At 37.0% G+C, this 20405-nt stretch overlaps 2 protein-coding genes across 2 annotated transcripts; one reads left to right on the top strand and one right to left on the bottom strand.

Annotated features, from left to right (window-relative positions):
* Window positions 1-769: 769 nt before the first annotated feature.
* Window positions 770-16916, top strand: NRPC1 (nuclear RNA polymerase C1). Its single transcript, XM_068455544.2, has 28 exons — window positions 770-977; window positions 1173-1249; window positions 1345-1474; window positions 1832-1984; window positions 3437-3614; window positions 3719-3903; window positions 4013-4122; window positions 4275-4374; window positions 5453-5668; window positions 5803-5951; window positions 6054-6192; window positions 6283-6423; window positions 7049-7237; window positions 7373-7583; window positions 8653-8746; window positions 9415-9649; window positions 9939-10130; window positions 10974-11072; window positions 11897-12103; window positions 12189-12464; window positions 12884-13031; window positions 13139-13290; window positions 13741-13896; window positions 13972-14088; window positions 14192-14301; window positions 15212-15416; window positions 15542-15744; window positions 16347-16916. Exons 2-28 carry the CDS (start codon window positions 1176-1178, stop codon window positions 16435-16437), a joined length of 4260 nt encoding a protein of 1419 aa, XP_068311645.2. The 5' UTR covers window positions 770-977; window positions 1173-1175; the 3' UTR covers window positions 16438-16916.
* On the bottom strand, window positions 16793-20057 carry LOC137716144 (BTB/POZ domain-containing protein At5g60050-like). Its single transcript, XM_068455546.2, has 2 exons — window positions 19021-20057; window positions 16793-17881 (listed from the first exon to the last, which is right to left on the bottom strand). The coding sequence occupies exons 1-2, from the start codon at window positions 19648-19650 to the stop codon at window positions 16925-16927; spliced, it is 1587 nt and encodes a 528-aa protein (XP_068311647.2). The 5' UTR covers window positions 19651-20057; the 3' UTR covers window positions 16793-16924.
* Window positions 20058-20405: the final 348 nt, after the last annotated feature.

The raw sequence follows: 20405 nt of genomic DNA, 5'->3' as shown, positions 1-20405 counted from the left end.
TCCTGATGTCACATTCCGGTCCGGGCGGGACCACTTCCTGGGACGGGATGTCACACCTGACTTCGCTACTGCTCATACTGTCATCCTAGCTCGAGTTACTAGCTCAACATGCGCAACGAGGATGAATGCTAGGTTAGAATCTGATACTAAACTAAATCATGGTGGCATACGAATCTGTTTCGGCCTATTCTATCGCTAGCACTTGAACTTGGAAGCAAGCTACAACTAGCTTGAATTAATGAATGAATGAATGAAAAGAAACCGCTTACGGTTCGAGGACCCCATATATTCTACATACCCTACACTCTGCTGTCTACATTTACTCCACATCAACCTTGTGTATACCATATTCGTCTGTTGATTTCAAATCCGAAGGCGATGATACTTCCTTTTGCACTGTTAACACTATCCTATCTTTCTCTAGGGATTGGTTTTTAGAAATGGGGTCGAGACTAGCCTCTTCTCCAACCGTTTGGAAAGCAAAAGCGAGTATATGCTTATATTGATAACGATGGCGTTGAAATCACTCAAATACGAAAAATGTGAAGCCTCCCAAAACGTTAATTTTATGTTTCATCCGTCAAAAATTACATTTTCTCATCAACATGTTTGTACTTTTAGTAGTTAGAGTTTTGTTTTAAAGTAAAATATACGGTGGAAGAGCATTTGAAATTTTTATGTGTAATTTTTATTTTCATGGATAAAATCTTATAAGGCCTAAACAGTCATTTCATGTAGAATATATAGGTCATTTAATAATAATTGCAACGTGGGGTGCTAAAAAACCTTCAAAAATTCAGTTTTAACATTTCAGCCGGTTTAAGCGGTTCGAACCGGTCGCTGAAGCATGTGCCGCTAGCCTAAAACCCAACCCAAAACCTTTCTGAGCGTTCTCTCTCTCACTCTCTCTAACTGCAGCAGTTGCTTCTCGCCACCTCTATTGAAGTCTCCACCGTCGGCGCCGCCGCCACCATTCGGTACTGCTATTTATCATATCTTTAAATTTGCAGCAGTCTAATATGGAAATACAAATATACAATTTTTTTTTCTTTTTAATTTCAATAGTTATGATCAAATTAACCCGGCATTCGAGTATTTCAATCTAATTTTGTGGTTAATTAATTCATCTTTAATTAATTAGTTTTCGTCTCTTTTGGGTATGATCAATGTAGAGGATGAATAGAGGGCAAGCCAAGACCATAATCTTTACCAAACAGCCTTTCATCGAAGACCAAGGACACCTTAGAATGTAAGCCCTTTTCATTTTTCTTCAAAAATTAAATTTTGATTTGTTCAATTTTGTAAAGTGAGACGCTTTCGGTTTGTATAATTCAATGCCTGTAGAGAAAAATGGAAATTCAGCGCGATGTCCGACAAGGAGATCATGAAAATGGCTGAAGTTCAAATCTTTAAAGGTCAATATTATGATTCCAATCGGAAGCCTATTGAAGGCGGCTTATTGGACCCCCGCTTGGTACTCTCCCACCCTTTAATTGTTACTTTCGATTCTTGTTGAAGCAATTTCGGTTGAATTATATGGAAATTGTTGAAACGTTAGACTAATCGATGGATTTGTGCAGGCATTAGGACTGACCATAAGAAGTATTAAACAGGATTAAGGGAACAAGTTAACCAATACACTCAATATAATTGACTCACAGACAGAATAACATTTTCTGAAAGTTCTAGTTTTGTTTGAATTCATTTCACGTGAGTACATTTCACATGGAAGAGTGCAATTAGAAACGATTCAAATAAAGAACAAAGAATGACCAAGTAGTATTCTAACTGTAGATTATTCTTTCCTTTGGATGTTCTGGTATTGCTTCAGGGTCCTGCAAATAGGAGTAGTGGTGCATGTGCGACCTGTGGTGGGACAACGAAGGACTGCCCGGGGCACTTTGGATACTTGGTGCTTGCCCTTCCTGTTTTCAATGTTGGGTATTTAAGTACTATTGTGGACATATTGAAGTGCATTTGTAAGGTACAGAGAATAGATTAACTCCATTTGTAATTACTTTCTAATGAATTTGAATTATGTTCCTTTATATGTTTTGTTTTTCTATTAAAAAGTTAAATTTAACAACTATTTATATATTTCTTCTTTTTAGTTTGAGATTGGTTGAGATTTTGGGATATTTGATTTTACGAGACTTAGGTTTAGGCCACCAGGAGTATAAAATTGAATTTAGGCTCTCCATTTTACACCTTGGCCACTGTCAAGGGAAATTCAGTGATTCTCAAATACTTTTGAGAATTTAGCATGCATGAAATGTGGTTAAATTTACATCTAAACAATGTGTTGGGCTAAATGCATGAGCTTGGCTTTTATTTAGGTCGGACAAGAACTTAAACCTTGAATGTATCTTGCTACCACCTAGGACTGGCAAGAGGGGAGGGGAGGGTTTGCGCACTTTATATCCATCCTTGCAGAAGTGTTGGATCCAATCCTCTCCCCATTCTGGGTTGGTATGGGGATCCCTATTGGGCGAACAGATTCCACAATGCGGGTCAAGTTCCCCATCCCATCCACAAGAATTTATTTTGTATAATTCACAGAAAAAAGGGGAGTTTTAACGAAAAGCCCACGGTACTGTTCACTTTAACAAAAAACCAAATTTTTACACTAAAATGTCAAACCTGATACTATTCACTTTACCCTTTATTTTGTCCTTATCGTTAAAACTCAAGTTTTCAAGCCCTTTTCATTAGTTTTCCTAAAAAAAATTATTAAATAAAGATATTCGCTAATATGATCAATTAAAAAAAATACACACACACACACACACACTTTATGTAAATTTCTAAATAAAATAAGACAAAATGACTCAAATAAATGTACAAGTTGTGATAAAACATTAAACTGGGAGAAAGACAAAAAAGAAGAAAAAAGGAGGGAGGGGGGGGGGGGGGGGGAGGGGTGCCCTTGGAAGGATTAACTACAATGGGGAAAACTTTTATCAGTACTACCTCCACCATTCTTTTATAGTTTGATGCCTTTATAAAGATACAATTAGATTTTTGGATTTGAATTCCACTTTGGATCAGTCAAACCATAACAGTCACAAACTCTGGAACTTCATGTATATTAATCTTGATGTTTTCTGAAACTGAATCATTGAGACTTATGTTTCTTAATTTCTTTTAGTGATTCATAGTTCCCTTCATATGGTTTAGAGAATGTTTTCTTTTTTGTACTAGATTAAGGCTTTTATTGTTTTCTCTTGCAAAATTCATGAACTAATGGGGGAAATAAGGGAAATTTCAGTTTTGCTAGAATTAATAACCTCACCATTGTGTAAAAGAGACTCATACTCTTGCACTAATGACTCAAAATAATAACTGCTTTGACAGTGAACTCTTTACAATGCAATCTTATTAGCCAAGTAAACCCTGTTTTTACTGGAATTTCAAGTTGGGATTGCATGATATGCAGTTATGTTCTGGCATACTTTTGGAGGAGGGAATGCGCATCGAATTTTTGAAGAAAATGAGACGTCCCAAAATGGAGCCCATGAAGAAAAGTGAGTTGATGAAAGTGATAGTGAAGAAGTGTAATAGCTTGACAACCAATAATAGACCAGTGAAGTGCTCCAAATGTGGATTTATAAATGGTTTGGCTCATATATTCCCTCTTGATACTTTATTGTTTTTGTTTTTCTGGCTGGATCTTCTATCATCTTTCAAAAGTAATGGCTTGATATGTTATGCTTTACAGGTTCAGTGAAGAAGGCTGTGGGTGTGCTGGGCATTATCCATGATCGTTCAAAATTTGTTGGTGTTATGGATGACTTTAGATCAGCAATATCTCACACGAAAGAGTCCAAAGCGTCCTTTAATCCGGCTACTCATAATCTAAACCCTGCTAGAGTTTTTTCACTGTTCAAAAGGATGGTTGATGAGGTACTACTTATAAAAAAGTTAAAAAAACAATGAAAATGGTGCATGGTTATATATTCTCTTGCATTCTGTTCCTCTTGAAGCATATTTGTATTTTCTACTGTTATTGCAGGATTGTGAGTTGCTTTATCTTTCAGATAGACCAGAGAACCTCATAATGACAAACATTGCGGTGCCACCGATACCTATTCGTCCTTCTGTTATTGTGGATGGATCACAGAGGTCATCTCAATATTTTATTTACTGAATATGAAGCTTTTGCTCCCTTTTCTTTTCATGTTTGTAATTAGATGCCATAAACATCTTTTTTCAGTGCTTTTATGGTAGTACTGCTGTAAATAATACTTATTAGGGTTCTACTTTTCCTATTACAGCAATGAAAATGACATTACAGAGAGGTTGAAGAGAATTATTCAGTCAAATTCTAGTCTCCGACAGGATTTAATGGAAGCAAGTTCTGCAGCCAAATGTTTGGTATGAATCATGGAGGATATATGTCCTCCAAAGTGTATCACCAGTGTCTTGTTGTTTACTTCACATTTGTACATGTAATTCTGCATGCTTGATATAGACCTACCCAGGCACTAGTATAGAAATTCGTATATAATGCTATGTGCACACAAATATTTTAGGTTTCCTGAGATTTGAGTCACATTCATGATTATGTGCCTTCTTTTTCTGTTGGTTTGGCCAAACTACGTTCTACTCTTGTCTCAATAGTTTAAAACCTAGCAAACACACCTTTATAGTTCCTAACCATGTCAAATTTGTCCAAATAATACGTTGTGTCAATTTTGGTGATGGGAACATGCATAAGTCACTCAGAAAGATATAATTGCAGCCAATAGGGATTCAGAGTGGTTTTCAAAAGGTGTTCATGGTGATGCGGGTGTCTCTTCGTAGATGTGCTGCTTTGGCTTTGTTGTGGTGTATATGGTTGGACCGGAACAATGGAATCTTGAAGGAAATGAGGAGGATCTGAGCTCAATTTGGGAATGAATTAGACTTTAGTTTTAACAGGGCCTTCTTTGTTCAAAAAATTTAAAGACATTCTGTTTTGTCCATTTCTTCTGGATTGGGAGGCATGTCGTACCAAGAGCTTTTCAGGAAGCTGTTTTCTATGTTCGAATGTAGGTTATGTATTTTTTTGGTCAAGAATGTAGGTTATTTGGCTGCTGGTTCTGGGGTTTCTTGGCTGAGGGATGCTTGTTCTTGTACAGTTGTAATTCAGTTTATTGTCGTATTTTCGTTGGCTGAGGATGGTATCTTTTTGTGGACTGGTGCTCCGCCTTTGGTTGTACTGTTAACCTTTATTGACCCAATTGTTCTGTTTTGTATAAAAAGAAAAAGAATCGCATCTGTTTATTCATTAGTTGATTGCTGATTTACTGTTTAGAAATCGTGAGCTAATTATGCGGCCGCTTTTTGCGCAAATGCTGTTTAAAACATATTTGAATATCTTGTTTGCTGGTGAAGTTTAATAGGATAATAAATGTTGCTTATGGTTCTATAGTATGATTTGTAATGCTTAATGTTGAGAACTGGTGTTCAGGCTAGTTGGGAGATACTTCAAGTTGAGGTTGCACAGTACGTAAACAGTGATGTTCGTGGTGTTCCCTTTTCCATGCAAACTTCCAAGCCATTGGCTGGTTTTGTGCAGCGCCTGAAAGGGAAAGGAGGGCGCTTTCGTGGGAATTTATCTGGGAAGCGTGTAGAATATACTGGCCGAACTGTTATATCACCAGACCCTAATCTGAAAATTACCGAGGTTAGATATTCTTCTAAAATCTCTGACATAATTGTGCTAATTTTATTTGCATATTCTGCTAAAACCTCTGACACAATTGTGCTAATTTTATTTGCCTGTTATGTTTGTTTCCTCTAAATCTTTATTGAATCTAGGTTGGAATCCCTATCAAAATGGCTACAATATTAACTTATCCAGAACGTGTTTCTCATCATAATATTGAGAAGTTGAGGCAGTGTGTCAGTAATGGACCTGATAAGTACCCTGGTGCCAGAGTGCTTAGAAATTCCGATGGGACTGAATGGTACATAATAGTCTTGTGCTAATGTTGCTTGCTTTGGGTTCTTTTCTTATATGGAAATGCTTGCTTTGTTGCTGATGTTGAATTTATTGTTTTGTGCTGAAGGGTTTTAAAGGTTAACAGAAAGAGCATTGCTGATTCACTAAAATATGGTGACATAGTTGAACGCCACCTAGAAGACGGGGACATTGTTCTTTTCAACAGACAACCAAGCTTGCATCGGATGTCTCTCATGTGTCATAGGGTGATTAAATGTTTATAATTATTTTTGTATGTGGCATTGTTTCATGATTTTGTTGATATTTAGTCACGTGTTATCATTTTGTACTTGCAGGCTAAGATCATGCCTTGGAGAACATTGAGGTTTAATGAATCTGTTTGCAACCCATACAATGCTGATTTTGATGGCGATGAAATGAATATGCATGTCCCGCAAACAGAAGAGGCCCGGACAGAAGCTCTTACATTGATGGGGGTAAATAAGATTGGATCACACTTCATTGAGATATATGCCTATGGCTAATGGCTATGCATAAAACTACATAAAAATACAGTTTTTCACTACATTATTCACAATCATTGGTATATTTTGAGCATTGCAGTGTCTTGGTGTTATTATTCTGATCTCCCAGTTGGGCAAGCTGCTGTTTTCTAGGTGTTGTGCTTTGATTGGGTCTTTTCTAGCATTGCTAACATCTGTAAATCCATTGTGCTTTGCTTTCTTTGGATTGATCTTCTTGTCCACTTCCCTTGTAATTTTATTGTTTGTCAGTAATTAGATTGGTCCCTCTAAAAAAAAAAATTTGACCAAATGAGCTTGTTCGTTTTCTGCTATGGTAATGAGTTGTAGTGGGTTATTTCTATTACTGTCTTTGTTGTTGCCCTGTCAAGCTAGGTAAAACCCTAATTTTGGTGGTTGTCTTCTTGGTCCTGGGAGGTCATACATCAGTGATGCATTATAGACTGTGAATGCATTCTATTTTTGTTTCTATTCCCCATTTTCTTGGTGTGGAAAGTCATGCGTCGTCTCTTTTGGCTTATACTTTTGTTGATTGTTCGCTGCATTTGTTTTTGGTGTAACATTTCAGTGTGTTTTTCAGGTGCAAAACAATCTATGTACTCCAAAAAATGGAGAGGTTTTGGTTGCTTCCACCCAAGATTTTCTAACGTCCTCTTTCCTTATTACAAGGAAGGACACATTTTATGACCGTGCATCTTTTTCTCTCATGTGTTCATATATGGGGGATGGAGTGGATACTATTGACTTGCCAACGCCTTCTGTAATTAAGGTGAGTTACTGAAGCCATTATTTATTTCTGTTGTAAATTTGTTACACAATTGTACCCTTACACTTGAGAATTTCAGTTATATGTCTATATCGTTTCTAGTATTTATCTTTTCTCTTCTTAACTGTTGTTTTGCAGCCAATAGAGCTATGGACAGGAAAACAATTATTTAGTGTTCTAGTGCGACCAAATTCAAATGTTAGAGTCTATTTGAATCTTACAGTTACGGAGAAATCCTACACCAAGACTGGAGATGGAAGAGAAATTGAAGCAATGTGCCCAAACGATGGATTTGTTTATTTTCGTAACAGTGAGCTCATAGCTGGGCAACTTGGGAAGGGTACTTTGGGTCAGTTTTCTTGATTAATTCTCTGTCTTTTGATAGTATATGTTTGTCTATGTCCTGCATTGTTTAAAATACCTAGATAGACTGCTTCCACTACATTTCATTTGATAGAAGAGGAAGGATAAAAAATAATTTTGCATTTTTTACGAGAAACAAATTTGTAACAATAGATGATTACAAACAAATGAAGTTATAGAGGATAAGATTTTCTCTGACAACCTGACCTAACAGCTACCTGAAAACCATACAATAAGCAATACAGTAAACAAAACCTTCTAGGTAAGCAGCCCCCTCGTATGCATTAATAACCAAGAAATATGTATTTGTAGGGGGGTAAAAATTCATCAGAACTCCTGAGGCTCGGGCTTATTGAATTGTGAATATGTGACCAGAGAGAGGGAAAGGGGAGCATTCTTTTATTTTTGATTACAAGGATTCAAGGGCTAAACTACTCATTTTGCTTGTTAGGCCCAGTGACCACCTGAGCTTCCATGTCACACAATATATGTTGTCTACATGTTTGGCTCAAGTCACCTCATATGTGAGGGGATGGGTTGAGAAATCTCACATCTAGAAATCAAAGCCATACATACTTGTATGCCGTGTCCTGGGTCTCTCAACCCATTTTTCAATTAGTTTGGCTTGGATGATTCATTCAATCAAATGCATTAACTACAAAGTGAAGTTACATGGAAGAAATTTTTGGTGTTACATAGACTCCAATATTCCTTGGAGGGAAACAAAGGAAACACTTAGCTTCGCTCCATTTTAAGTAATCCTATTGTTCTCAAAAGAAGTTGATGAGGTAAAGGTTAGCATAACTGATAATAAACTCTCAGAATCTTTATACAAAGCTAAGATAGTCATGGCTTCCCTTAGAACCTTGTAACGCTACCAAAAAAATTTAGTTGAGAATTGGGTACGACTTTTTCTGATCTAGTTAATTTTCTTGATTTGAAACTTGAAAGTCTTTTGGACTTTTATTTTCATTTTATCATATATTGCATTTGGATATCTGAGTGAGTGATATTGAACCATTGAGGCTTACAGTTTTGCATTTATATTATTCCAGGGAACGGCAATAAGGATGGACTTTACTCTGTTCTATTGAGAGACTATAAAGCTCATGCTGCTGCTTCTTGCATGAATCGCCTGGCAAAGTTAAGGTATATATGCAGCACAATTATTTCTTGAATGCTAGTTCTTTTAAACCCATCTTGACAGTTCAAATTAGTTTTATTGTCTTCTGTCAGATTTCTAACCTATTGTTTATTTTATTGCATACATTTATCAAAAATGTTACCTAAAAAGGTATGACTAAAAGTTACTCAAAAAGTTGAATTTTTTAACATAATATACCATGTGTGCTGACCCAAAAAAATCCTAGTCCGACATATTTGAGATGGGTGATCAGAAAATAAAAATCATGTTAGAGGTGGTACATTTTTAATGGTCTAAATATTGTGTTGAGATTTAAAACTTAGAAGGTTTCTATTTGCAAATTTTTTTTGTGGTTTTGATGGTTGGATATCACTATATTGATTTTTCTTACTATTATCGTCTTCCTGTTGTAGCTTTGATGATTATCCATCACCGAGTTTTGACACTCCATGATATTGATGCTGTATATTATTTTGCTGCCCTTTAGGAATGTCTAACCTTGCGTTTGTAAATTAGAAATTATCTTTTTCAATCATATTCATCATCTAATCTTCTAGTTGGATGACTCATCAAATGATGCATCCATATTTTGATGTCACTGTTCTTTGTGCATTTAAATGGTACATACAACAATATTATGTGTTTAATTTTGTCATATTTGCATGGGTGGCAGTGCCCGATGGATTGGTAATCATGGATTCTCAATTGGGATTAGTGACGTACAACCAAGTGACAGCTTGTATGATGAGAAGGAAAAATTAATTAAAGAAGGTTATGACAAATGTGGTGGCCAGATAAAGTTGTATAATGAAGGACAGCTACCACTTGTACCTGGTTTTGATGCCGCACAATCACTTGAGACTGGGATAACTAGTTTACTAAACAATATTAGAGATCAAACTGGAAAGGTGAGTTTTTTAATTACTGTTTTCTTTGTTTATGCATTGAACTTCCCTTTTGGGTTTCCTTTTAGTGTATTTTTTAAGTCTCAATCTCAATTCTTAGTTTTAAAGGACAAAATTCTACAGTTTTAACTTCTTAGAGTATGTCTGTTTAAAATTACTTTCATTTGAAAACTTAGTGCCATGTGTGTTGGAGTAGCACAGTTTGTTTAGCAATTATTTCTATTTTCTATTGTCATGCAAGAATATTTCAAAGACGATGGTTTTGAAATTGTCTTTTGCCATGTTTCCATAGTTGTGCATGCAAAAGCTCCATTGGAGAAATAGTCCCTTGATCATGTCCCAGTGTGGTTCTAAAGGATCTCCTATCAATATCAGCCAGATGGTTGCCTGTGTTGGCCAGCAATCAGTTGGGGGTCGTCGTGCACCTAATGGATTCATAGATCGAAGCCTTCCTCACTTCCCTAGATTTGCAAAGATGCCTGCTGTAAGTTCTGTGCTGATTTTAGTCAATTTTGTATGTGTGTGTGAGAAGTGATGTGACTCATATCATATGCTAATTTGACATGCATATAGTCTCTAAAAAAAATTGTCTGGCATATACGGCTATAAGATTGTCTACATTATGGATTGAAGGCAGGTTGCTCTTTGTGGCTTCGACAATGATTGAAATTGAAGAGAATAGGGAGAGATTAGAAAGATAATAGAATACTTCAAAAGAAAGGAGGCATGCTAACCCCTTGACAAACTCTATAATTGGTTATGTTTAGAAAAATTCATGCATTGCAAGAACATTGGTTTTTGTTTTTCTCCCCGAAAAACGATTAAGTTGTTCGGAAGAAATAGGAGGATATTTGAGAATGTGGCGGGTGAGGAGGTGAGTGTTTATGGGACAAAGTTTCTTTTTTAATTTATAGCTTCGGAATTTAAGGAGCTTTCTTCTCTCTCTCTCTCTCTCTCTCTCTCTCTCTCTCTCTCTCTCTTATTTTATTTTTATATTTTCTGTTTTGTAGTTAATTCTGTTTTTGTCTTGATGTTTTCTCATAGGACCGAGGTGTTGCTGTTGTTCTTTTAGAAGTATACTAGTGTTCACTTACATTGTACTGTTTTTTTAATTTTTAATTCTAACGAGGAGTTATGTCTCTTGTGAAATCAGCTGAATGTTTATTATTTGAACTTTAATGCAAGTTTTTGTAAGTCCATTGTGAAACCTAGTATGCATTGGAGGTTTTCACTTTGTGTTTATAGTTTGATGAATTATATAATGTTTTTATCAACCTTTTTGTCTGAATTTATGTGTTAAATGAACATTCTGTTATTATTGATGCAGGCAAAAGGCTTTGTTGCTAGTTCCTTTTACAGTGGCTTGACAGCTACTGAGTTCTTTTTCCATACAATGGGCGGGCGAGAGGGGCTTGTGGATACAGCCGTATGTTAACTAGTCATAACTTCATCAATCTTCCAAGTCACATTATTAATGTGTTTTTTTTTTTTTTTTTTTTTTTTTTGGTTCTAGACCCACTTGATTTGGGCCTGTGCGTCACTTGTCAAACTTACAGATTGCTTGCTAATCATTAATATAGCTAAAATATATTGGGGGATCAAGAAAATTATAGACGGTGAATAGTACGAGTTAATACTTGATCAGCATGTGCATAGAATAGCTGATATTTCATGAAAATGTTACTGGACAAGCCCCTTATTTGGTTGTTGTTTGTATTTGTTGCTCTGTATGATATAACTTGCTATTCAAGTTTCCTAACGGTAATTTAACTCAAAAAATAATGAAGTAAAAAGAAAAGGAACATAAGTTTTATTACTACAGACAAGGTTTCGAGACCCCAAACTGACTTTGTCTCGTAATTACTCCAGCCCAAACTGACTCTGTCCCGTACTTTAGGCTTCTCAGCATGAAATGTAAAACACCACCTTTGAATTACCTAATACACCTATATTTCTTTTAACAGAAATAGCAAAAAAGCTGATGCACACGAAAATTTAAAACATTTGGTTGATAGTCTACTCCCTCTCTTTACACATTATACACAAATATAAGAATTCAGTTGAATCTAGCTCCATCTTTATGCATTAGAAGATTCAATAAAATTAGCAGTAACCTCATTGTCAAACCTGGACAGATTGTTAATCTATTATAACATTTGAATGTATTTGTGGGGTTCAGTTCTAGCAGCCAAACACAGAGGTCCTTGGGTCTTGAAATACTTTGTCTTTAATTTTTGTTTACCTTTGCAGGTGAAAACAGCTGATACTGGATACATGTCTCGTAGATTGTCAAAAATTTTGGAGGACCTATCTGTCCAGTACGATAACACGGTAAGGAATTCAAGTGGATCTATAGTTCAATTTTGTTATGGGGATGACGGTATGGATCCTGCAATGATGGAAGGAAAAGAAAGTGGAGCTCCTTTGGACTTCAACCGATTGTTTTTGAAAGCCAAGGTATGAAACCTTGATTTTCATTTGGTTCAGAACTCAGAAGTAATCATGGACTTTTCATTGTTGAGTTGATGAGGTCCATTTACAGGCCACATGTCCTGCTGGAGGAAGTGATACCTTGTCTCCTGAAGAAGTGTCTGAAATAGTGAGTAGCAGGCTTTCAAAACACGATATGACTCCTGATGGAGGTTGCGCAGCTGGTTTCAAAACTTCTTTGGAGAAATTCCTGGATAAATTTGTAAAAACATTTAGAGAAACACATGAGACTTTTGTGTTGGATCAAAATCCTGCATTGAAGGAAAAGTCTGCTACTCTGGATAAGATTGTCCAAAATATATCTGGTGTTACTTCTCAACAGCTGAAGGTACTTATTTTCCTATGTTTTAGTGCAAGTCGTCACCTTTTGCATTCCCTATTTTGTTTTTACTTTTTAGAGTCTTAGACATATGAATAATGTGAGCAACTTAAAATGCAAGTGTCTGCGAGTGTACTTGCCAAAAATGTATTGGTATAAGGCGTTAGGATGTTTGATGTATCTTATATCAGTGTGCAAGTTGGACATTCATTCACGATTTTTTTATTATGAGATTGATTACGTAATTTTGGGCTGAGCCATTTCCTGTTTGTAATGTTTGGTGTTATGTTCCTTGTGTATCCTTTGAAATTGTCTGGTTATCTAATGTTTCTTCTAAGAACTAGAGTTAGCCCTTTACATTTTTGGAGATTGTTGGTTAGAACATATGATTGTGCCTCTATTGAATTTCCTTTACATTTAAATTGTAGGTCTTCCTCGATACTTGCATTTCTCGTTATCATTCCAAAAAGGTCGAAGCTGGGACAGCAATTGGAGTAATTGGAGCTCAAAGTATTGGCGAACCTGGGACGCAGATGACCTTAAAAACTTTTCACTTTGCCGGAGTTGCAAGCATGAGTATCCTTGATTCATTAGAATGAGTAAAGTTAGATATGTATAAAAGCTGCATGGACTTTTGGCTATTTACTGGTTGGTTTTAAATTTGATCCTTAACTCTTTGTTAGACGTTACCCTTGGGGTCCCTCGTATCAAGGAAATAATAAACGGAGCAAAAAAGATCAGTACACCCATCATCACTGCAGTACTTGAGTGGGATACTAATGCGAAATTCGCACGGCTGGTAGCAGGCCGAATTGAGAAAACAAATCTAGGGCAGGTATGTATTTTAACTAATTTGTTACTAATATTGTAAATTTGACAATAGCCCACGTTGATCACTCAATGAAGTTTATATTTTATACTGTTGTATATATAGTTTTCAACTGAACGTGATTAGTTGGCAATGCAAATTAAGGTTTCTGTTTTTTTTCCTGTTACCTTTCTCAACAACTTTGGATCGGTAGTCAATAAGTTTTTGGGCTTAGTTGGTTGGATTGCTCAAGAACGGGTTTTTTTAGAAAGTCAAACTAGTGTTTGATTTGTTTCAGAATGTTTTAAGGTAAAGGTTGATGTTCTATTAGTAGTTTATCTTACTTATTGTTGGACGTGCATGGATCTAATATTCTTTAACAACCCGAAACTTTTCTTCCTGGTGACTTGGATAGGGTTGTCTATTCTTCGTCTCCATTGTTAGATTTCACTTACACGTTTGGCTGTTGTTATGAAGGTTGCTAAGAGTATAAAAACTGTAATGACTTCAAGAGCGGCATCTATAGTCATCACACTTGATATGGTCATGATTCAAGATGCACACTTGTCTATAGATGCTAATGTTGTAAAAGAATCAATTTTACGAACACCGAGAATCAAACTGAAGAGCGAGGTGAGAATTTGACATGTTAGTTAGCTAACTTTTATATGTTCTTAATAATGACTCGTGGTCATATCTCATATGCAGCATGTTAGGGTTTTGGATATCAGAAAGTTAGAAATTCTTCCTCAGGAGGCTGATAGGAGTAGGCTCTGTTTTCACCTCGACTATCTAAAGAGTATGCTCCCAAAAGTTATTGTACGGGTGAGACTTCTAATTTTTTTCTGAATGCTTATTTTCCTGTTTCGATTTACCAAGTTTAAAACACATCAAGCTGATGTGATTCATTAAATTCTTTCAATAACAGGGTGTAGGCACAGTTCAGCGTGTCATTATTAATGAAGAAAAGGTGAAAAAAGAGAAAAATGATGTTGAAGTTAAAGGAGACGAAAAGAAGTACAAGTTGTTTGCAGAAGGGTGAGTTTGTTATAAAATATAATTTCGCGTGACGTAAGGTTTGAACGGTTTACATGTTAGATCTCTTCAAACTATTATATTTGCATGAGTTTGGCCTGATGTTTGATTATATTTCTCATGCAAAATGGTGATTGATATCTCTCGTACTGGTCCTCACTTGGCAATCGGCATATGATTTAGTGCACATTTAGTTAGGAGTCTTTCTGGGTTCTTTATTTATGATGTAATGTGTATCCAAATTGGATGATTCATTTGTGATGCCATGTGAATTTTCAGTTGCTGCTCATAGTAAACTAATTTATTTATTACAAAGTCACTTCCAGAAAGATGGAACAGTACCTTGAATACTTTAACCTTGGCGTCAGTAATTTCACCTTTTAGTTTTGATCAACATTTACGGGAAAAAAAAGCTTCACCCAGTAGCGTCTTCCACGTCTTTTCTGTCCTGGAAAAGGACTAAGATGAAATATTCAATAACCAATGAACCTTAGGAGCCAAACTTGGCATAGGCAGATACGTGTTATGTGCTTCCATCATCAAAATCTTTAGTTTTCATTGGTGAAGATGCCTTATGAAGAAAAGATATCATTATCCTGAACGTAGACAACAAAATAGAAAAGACATAACCCAACCCAGAAATGATGTGGTGGGTGGGAAACCAGAGGGGAAAGAACAGGGTCGTTTCATTCCCTCTGTGACAGAAAGAAAAATGAGTGAGTTATTGGTTATGCAATATAATTATGGGCATTAATTGAATTTCGTTATGTGCGTGTGTGTGTGGTTTCTGTAGTTTTCATTGTATCGTGTTATGTTTCTAATTTCCAAGTGGTAGTTGTTATTTTGCTCCTAGAAAATGATTCTAAATGTCAGCTGTTTTGTTAATCTTATTGCCGGTTGTGTTACTTTATAGCACCGGTCTTCTAGCGGTAATGGGCACTGAAGGAATTGATGGTTGTAAAACGACAAGTAATGATGTTATGGAAGTGCAGCGGACACTTGGAATTGAAGCTGCTAGAGTCTGTATCATTGAGGAGATAAAGAAAGTAATGAAATCGCACGGGATGAACATAGACGATCGCCATATGATTTTTCTAGCGGATGTTATGACATACAGGGTAAATTCCTTTGATACCAAATCTTTTACTGGAAATCTAAAAAGCAAAATTGGTGTACACTGATGTATTAGACATGCAGTTAGAGTGAGGATGCATATTCATGTATAAATTATTCTACATGACAGGGTGAAGTTCTTGGAATCACAAGATTTGGCGTTTCAAAAATGGACAAGAGTGTTTTGATGCTTGCTTCATTTGAGCGGACAGACGATATCCTATTCAATGCTAGTGTAAACGGGAGAGTTGACAAGATTGAAGGCGTAAGTGAAAGCATCATCATGGGTATCCCAATGCAGATAGGCACTGGAATGTTCAAAGTTAGGCAAAGGTAAGAATTTTGTATTTATACATGCGTTCATAGTTTGAGTCCTTATGTTGCGTAGATTGTTCACTCTATTGCGCATGTATGCTCTCCGAACGCTCAGTAATTTTGATGCGACAGTGATAAGGAAGTCTGATTATATTATGTTCTTAGAGCAGGAATACCACACTAAATATGTTTGACTATCAACTGAAAATCTTCTCAACAAAACTTGCCCGATCTCCTGGGTTCACCAAATCAAATTTAAAGTCGGCAACCTATCAATCTGTCTAGTCGTTATAATTAAATGGATTAACTCCATCCTGTTTTAGTTAATGAATCATTGTTTCCCCTTCTTTCCTTGAGTCGTGCATTCGGCAGCATCAGTTTCTGTGTACCGCTAGTTTTTTTTTTTTTTTTTTTTTTTTTTGGGACAAATGTGCACCGCTGGTTGAAGGACAATTTAAAGAACTGCATTACTAATCGCAATAGTGGTTTGCATGCTTTGATATACTTCTGTATCTAACATGAGCCATATCTAATATTTTTTGTTGGTTAACTTTCTGTTGTTTCGGGTTTTGTTTTGTGAACCTCCCGGAAGCTTTAACTGAATGTTTTTCCATGAGCAGTGTTTCTTCTTGTCTGGAGCAACCCACAGATTTGGGACTACCACGTTCAGATGTGCAGCTGGATTATGGGCCACAACCGATTCTTACCTGATTTGAAGAAAAACGATTTGTAAAGTGTCTCACTTCTCCAGAACTGTGTCACACAGCCTCGACGCTTATATCATTTTGGTTGCTCTACCATCATGTCTAGATGGCTCGCCTTTCACCTCGGTTACCTGAGGATTGTCTGGAACATCGGGGTGGTCTTCGCAGCAATCCAATATTCGGCCCGGTTACCAGATCATGCACATGCTCGACTAATGGAACTCATCTTAACTGGGAAGCTTGTACTCTTTGCAACATGTAGCAGTCGGATTTCAATTTGTGTAAACTCGTCTGATTCATTTGCGGCTTTAACTTTGCCTGCGATAGACGGGTACAAAGACAAGTAGCTTTCTCAGATAAAATTGCATAAGGAGTACCTGTATAATTTTTACGTAAGATTTTCACAGCATTGATGATCTTCGAAACCTAAAGTTTTCATCAAAAGCTGGTACAGGAAACAAAATATATTTACTACATTTCTGTGTCGATTTTATTCAGCTTGCGTGGTCACAAACAGTTATTTGTAACTGGGTATTTTCCTGCTCCGATACGTGTTTGATAAATGCTCTTCTCCACCAAACCTCGAACGCCTTCTGAATGTTGGGGCAGTCGTCTCCCTTGTTTAGAAACCGATCGAACCAACTAAGCAAAATAGTCTGCTGCTGCTGCAATGGCAGCGTGAGAATTGTCTGGCTTATTCCCACTTCAACCAGTTGTTTATCAATAGACCTTGAAGAAGCCCTCCTCATCCATCCGAAGTCTTCATACAGAGCTTCCAGCCATGTCGATAGCAGCAAGAACCTCGTTTCTTTGGGCGCAAGCAAATGCCTGCTCCCAATTGCAACGCACAGCTGAGCAGTGATTCTACTGATTTCGTGCCTGTACATGATTGGAATGTTGGAATGCAGGACAGCAAGCTCCTTCTGATCCGCCCATAACTTCACAAACTCATCGCCCATTTTCTTGTCCACCAGAATACCAACAATCCACTGCATGTTATCGGCCTCTCTCGCTATCTCCGCCATCAAAACCCCGCGATCCCGCCTGCCGTCATCCGCGGATGTCGCTTCAGATAAGCACAGGACAAGAGAACTCAGACATCTATGGCAAAGATGGTAAAGGGTTTCCTTAGAAACATCAATCCTGTTGCCGTCACTGGCTGCATCTTCTCTGAGCAACTGAGAAATGAGAGTCTTCATTCCCTGACGAGCTCTATCATTCTTTGCTTGAAGAACTCCGGTCAGCAGTCTCATGAAGATGTCATTGGCTCTTGCAGAAGTGGATGGTTCAGATGACACTCTCAGAAGAACTTCACCGGTTAAGTCTTCATGAAGCTGGAGCTCACCAAGTTGCGATACAACCTTCTCCTCTTCTTCCTCAGACCATGGAACAGCTTCCAAATACTCCAGGCATGCGGTAATCCCTTCATCAAACATGATAGCAGCAAATACCTACAACAAAACATTAATTTTACAAATATTCACCATCGCTAACTCAATGAACAAAATTAACGCAGACGTGATCCTTGTCAACCAATATTCGAGTCTTTTTTCAATTTTGAATCGATTTACAACAATTCTTTTGTATTTTCATATATATATATATATATATATATAAAATACATATTCGGGTCATTGTTTTAAGTTTTGATGAATTAGGAAAACAAAAATGCAGCTTTGCACAAGAAATTGCGGATGAAAAATGGGACTTCTAGGTTTTAAATTCTTATGATATATTTTTTATTCTGTCAATACAGTTAAACTTCTATAAATTAATAGTCTTAGGACCAAGAAAGTCCATTAATTTAGCGAAACACTTACTTGGTTAAACAATTACATAGAATTGTTAGTTCGTAAGACGATAAATAAATACAAAATACAATATTTAAGAAAATAAGAAATACCTTAATAAATTAATAAGTTATAATATAAAATAATTATCATTTTAGCTATCCATTCCATCCAAAATAAAGAGTTTTGAAGGAAAAACAATCGATGGAAGCTCTAACGAAGTTAACAAAAGGATACTCACTTCACACTATAACAAATTTAGATACAAAAACTCACAAATTTTAAGTTAGGGACCAAAGCTTGAATTGAAATATAGTTGAAAGAATATTACTCTAATTATCTCGACCTTTTTCAATAAGGATAATGCTAGGGAGACCATGTTTTTTAACCAAATTTGCAGATCAAATGATTTGGTTGTTGATGATTGAATTATTACTTAAGTATTGATTAAACTTATTTCCTATTGGTGATACATCATTTAGTTTGCAATTTTTGTTTAAAATTTTAATCTCTCTAACGTTATCTTTTCAGTAATATATCAAATTAAATACGCAATAACGTACGATACATAAATTTCCTAATTACGATAATTTTTGTTTGCGTCTACTTTAGCAACTTCAACAATACAACATGAACGTGTACTGCCTATCCAAAAGTGTACAGATTTCCAAAACCCATATGTCCTAATCCAAAATTTTCTCACCAACCAAACAGAGTATATAAGACAAAGAAACAAATCAGAGACGAGGCTAAAAGCTACGGTCAACAAAAGCTAAAAGCGAAAAGCGAAAAGCACATACCTTCAGCAAACCCAAAACCCTAGAGACCTCGTCACCCATCAACCTCCTCTTCAAATCATCATAATACATGAGAACCACAGCCTCCACATACACCTCCACATCATCGCAGTCCGAAATCTCCACGCAGTGCAAAACCCCCCGGTCTTTTCGGAGTTTTTCGGCGAAGAACCGGCTTTTCGCCACCAGGACGCTCTTGTGCACGTCCATCGAGACCCTGAACCCGTCCTTGGCCACCACCATCAGCCTGATGTCGCCGGACACCAGCCCTCCCCATTTGGGGTTCCGAAATGGCGCGTTTTGGAGGAGCCTGTGGACTTTCTCGTGGACCTTCCGGTCCGGGAGGAGCTTGGAGTTCCCGTGCTGATCGTCGGACATCATCTCGTGGAGGGTTTGGGACTGGGTCACCCGAGTCAGGGACTGAGTTGTCCTGGCGAGTTGCGGTGGCGGTGGCGGCGGTGGCGGCGGCGGTTGGGAAGGAGGGGAGGAGAGGGGTTTGAAGGCCGAGAAGGTGGGGGAATATAACTTGGAGAGGGATCTTGACGGCGAGAAGGAGATGGTTTGATCGGCGATGAAGCCCTGTTTGATCATGGCTGACACCTCCCTCGATTTCAGCGCGTTCTCGGCCGCCATTGGAGCTCTGATAGCTCGGTGGGGGAATTAAGTGGGTGGTCAAGAAAACCCAGAAGTGGGATTTTTCTGGGGATGCAAGGATGAAAGGAAGATGGGTTCTTGGAGGATTGGAGTGAGTGAAAGAACTGAAATTTTCTAGGAAAGTAGAGAGAGAGAGAGAGAGAGAGAGAGAGAGAGAGAGAGAGAGAGGGAAATTAATTAAGAATGGTTTGTCGGGAAGTAGACAGTAAAATATTTTCCGGGAAAATTGAAAAAGTAGGAATCCAAGAAAATCGAGAGAGAGAGAGGTAATGGTGTGAATGATTATAACGTACATGAGAAAAAGGGTTTGTTTAAGGAAGGAAGAAGGTAATTAAATTAACCGGTGAGCTGCCCACTCACTCAATCACTCACTCCAGTCGTACGATATTGTTTTGTTTGCTGTAAAATTGTGCTTTTTTGGGTAGGGGATGAAGGAGGAAAGGAGTTTATGGACCCATCTGTGTATTATTACGTATAAATTATAATACTGATCAGCTTTTAATTAGTCTATAAAATGGATCTAACTTTGGTTTAATTAACCCTAATCCAGATTTTGATAATCTAATCATAGTAATAATGGGATAATGTTCTTTTCTATTTTGATATTGAATTTTCTCTACCGGCAATCTTGAGGGGTGTTCGACATGAGAAACTGATATTTGGGTACAAGGAAATTAACTTTTTTATTTTTTTTTCAAGTTTTCTGTGAAGTTATGTTGCGTTAGGTTGCCCAA

This window comes from Pyrus communis, chromosome 3 (assembly GCF_041283825.1).
Source record: "Pyrus communis isolate YQ-2024b chromosome 3, ASM4128382v1, whole genome shotgun sequence".
NCBI lineage: Eukaryota > Viridiplantae > Streptophyta > Magnoliopsida > Rosales > Rosaceae > Pyrus > Pyrus communis.
This window is presented reverse-complemented; position numbering and strand designations above follow the sequence as displayed.

What these genes read in the sequence shown, in the direction of transcription:
- LOC137716144 (XM_068455546.2), bottom strand. Translation starts at nt 19,650, where the DNA reads ATGGCGGCCGAGAACGCGCTGAAATCGAGGGAGGTGTCAGCCATGATC. An exon ending in GGGTTTTGGGTTTGCTGAAG is followed by an intron (nt 17,882 to 19,020) that starts GTATGTGCTTTT and finishes GTTTTGTTGTAG; the next exon opens with GTATTTGCTGCTATCATGTT.
- NRPC1 (XM_068455544.2), top strand. Translation starts at nt 1,176, where the DNA reads ATGAATAGAGGGCAAGCCAAGACCATAATCTTTACCAAACAGCCTTTC. An exon ending in CAAATGTGGATTTATAAATG is followed by an intron (nt 3,615 to 3,718) that starts GTTTGGCTCATA and finishes TATGCTTTACAG; the next exon opens with GTTCAGTGAAGAAGGCTGTG. An exon ending in GATTGTTTTTGAAAGCCAAG is followed by an intron (nt 12,104 to 12,188) that starts GTATGAAACCTT and finishes GTCCATTTACAG; the next exon opens with GCCACATGTCCTGCTGGAGG.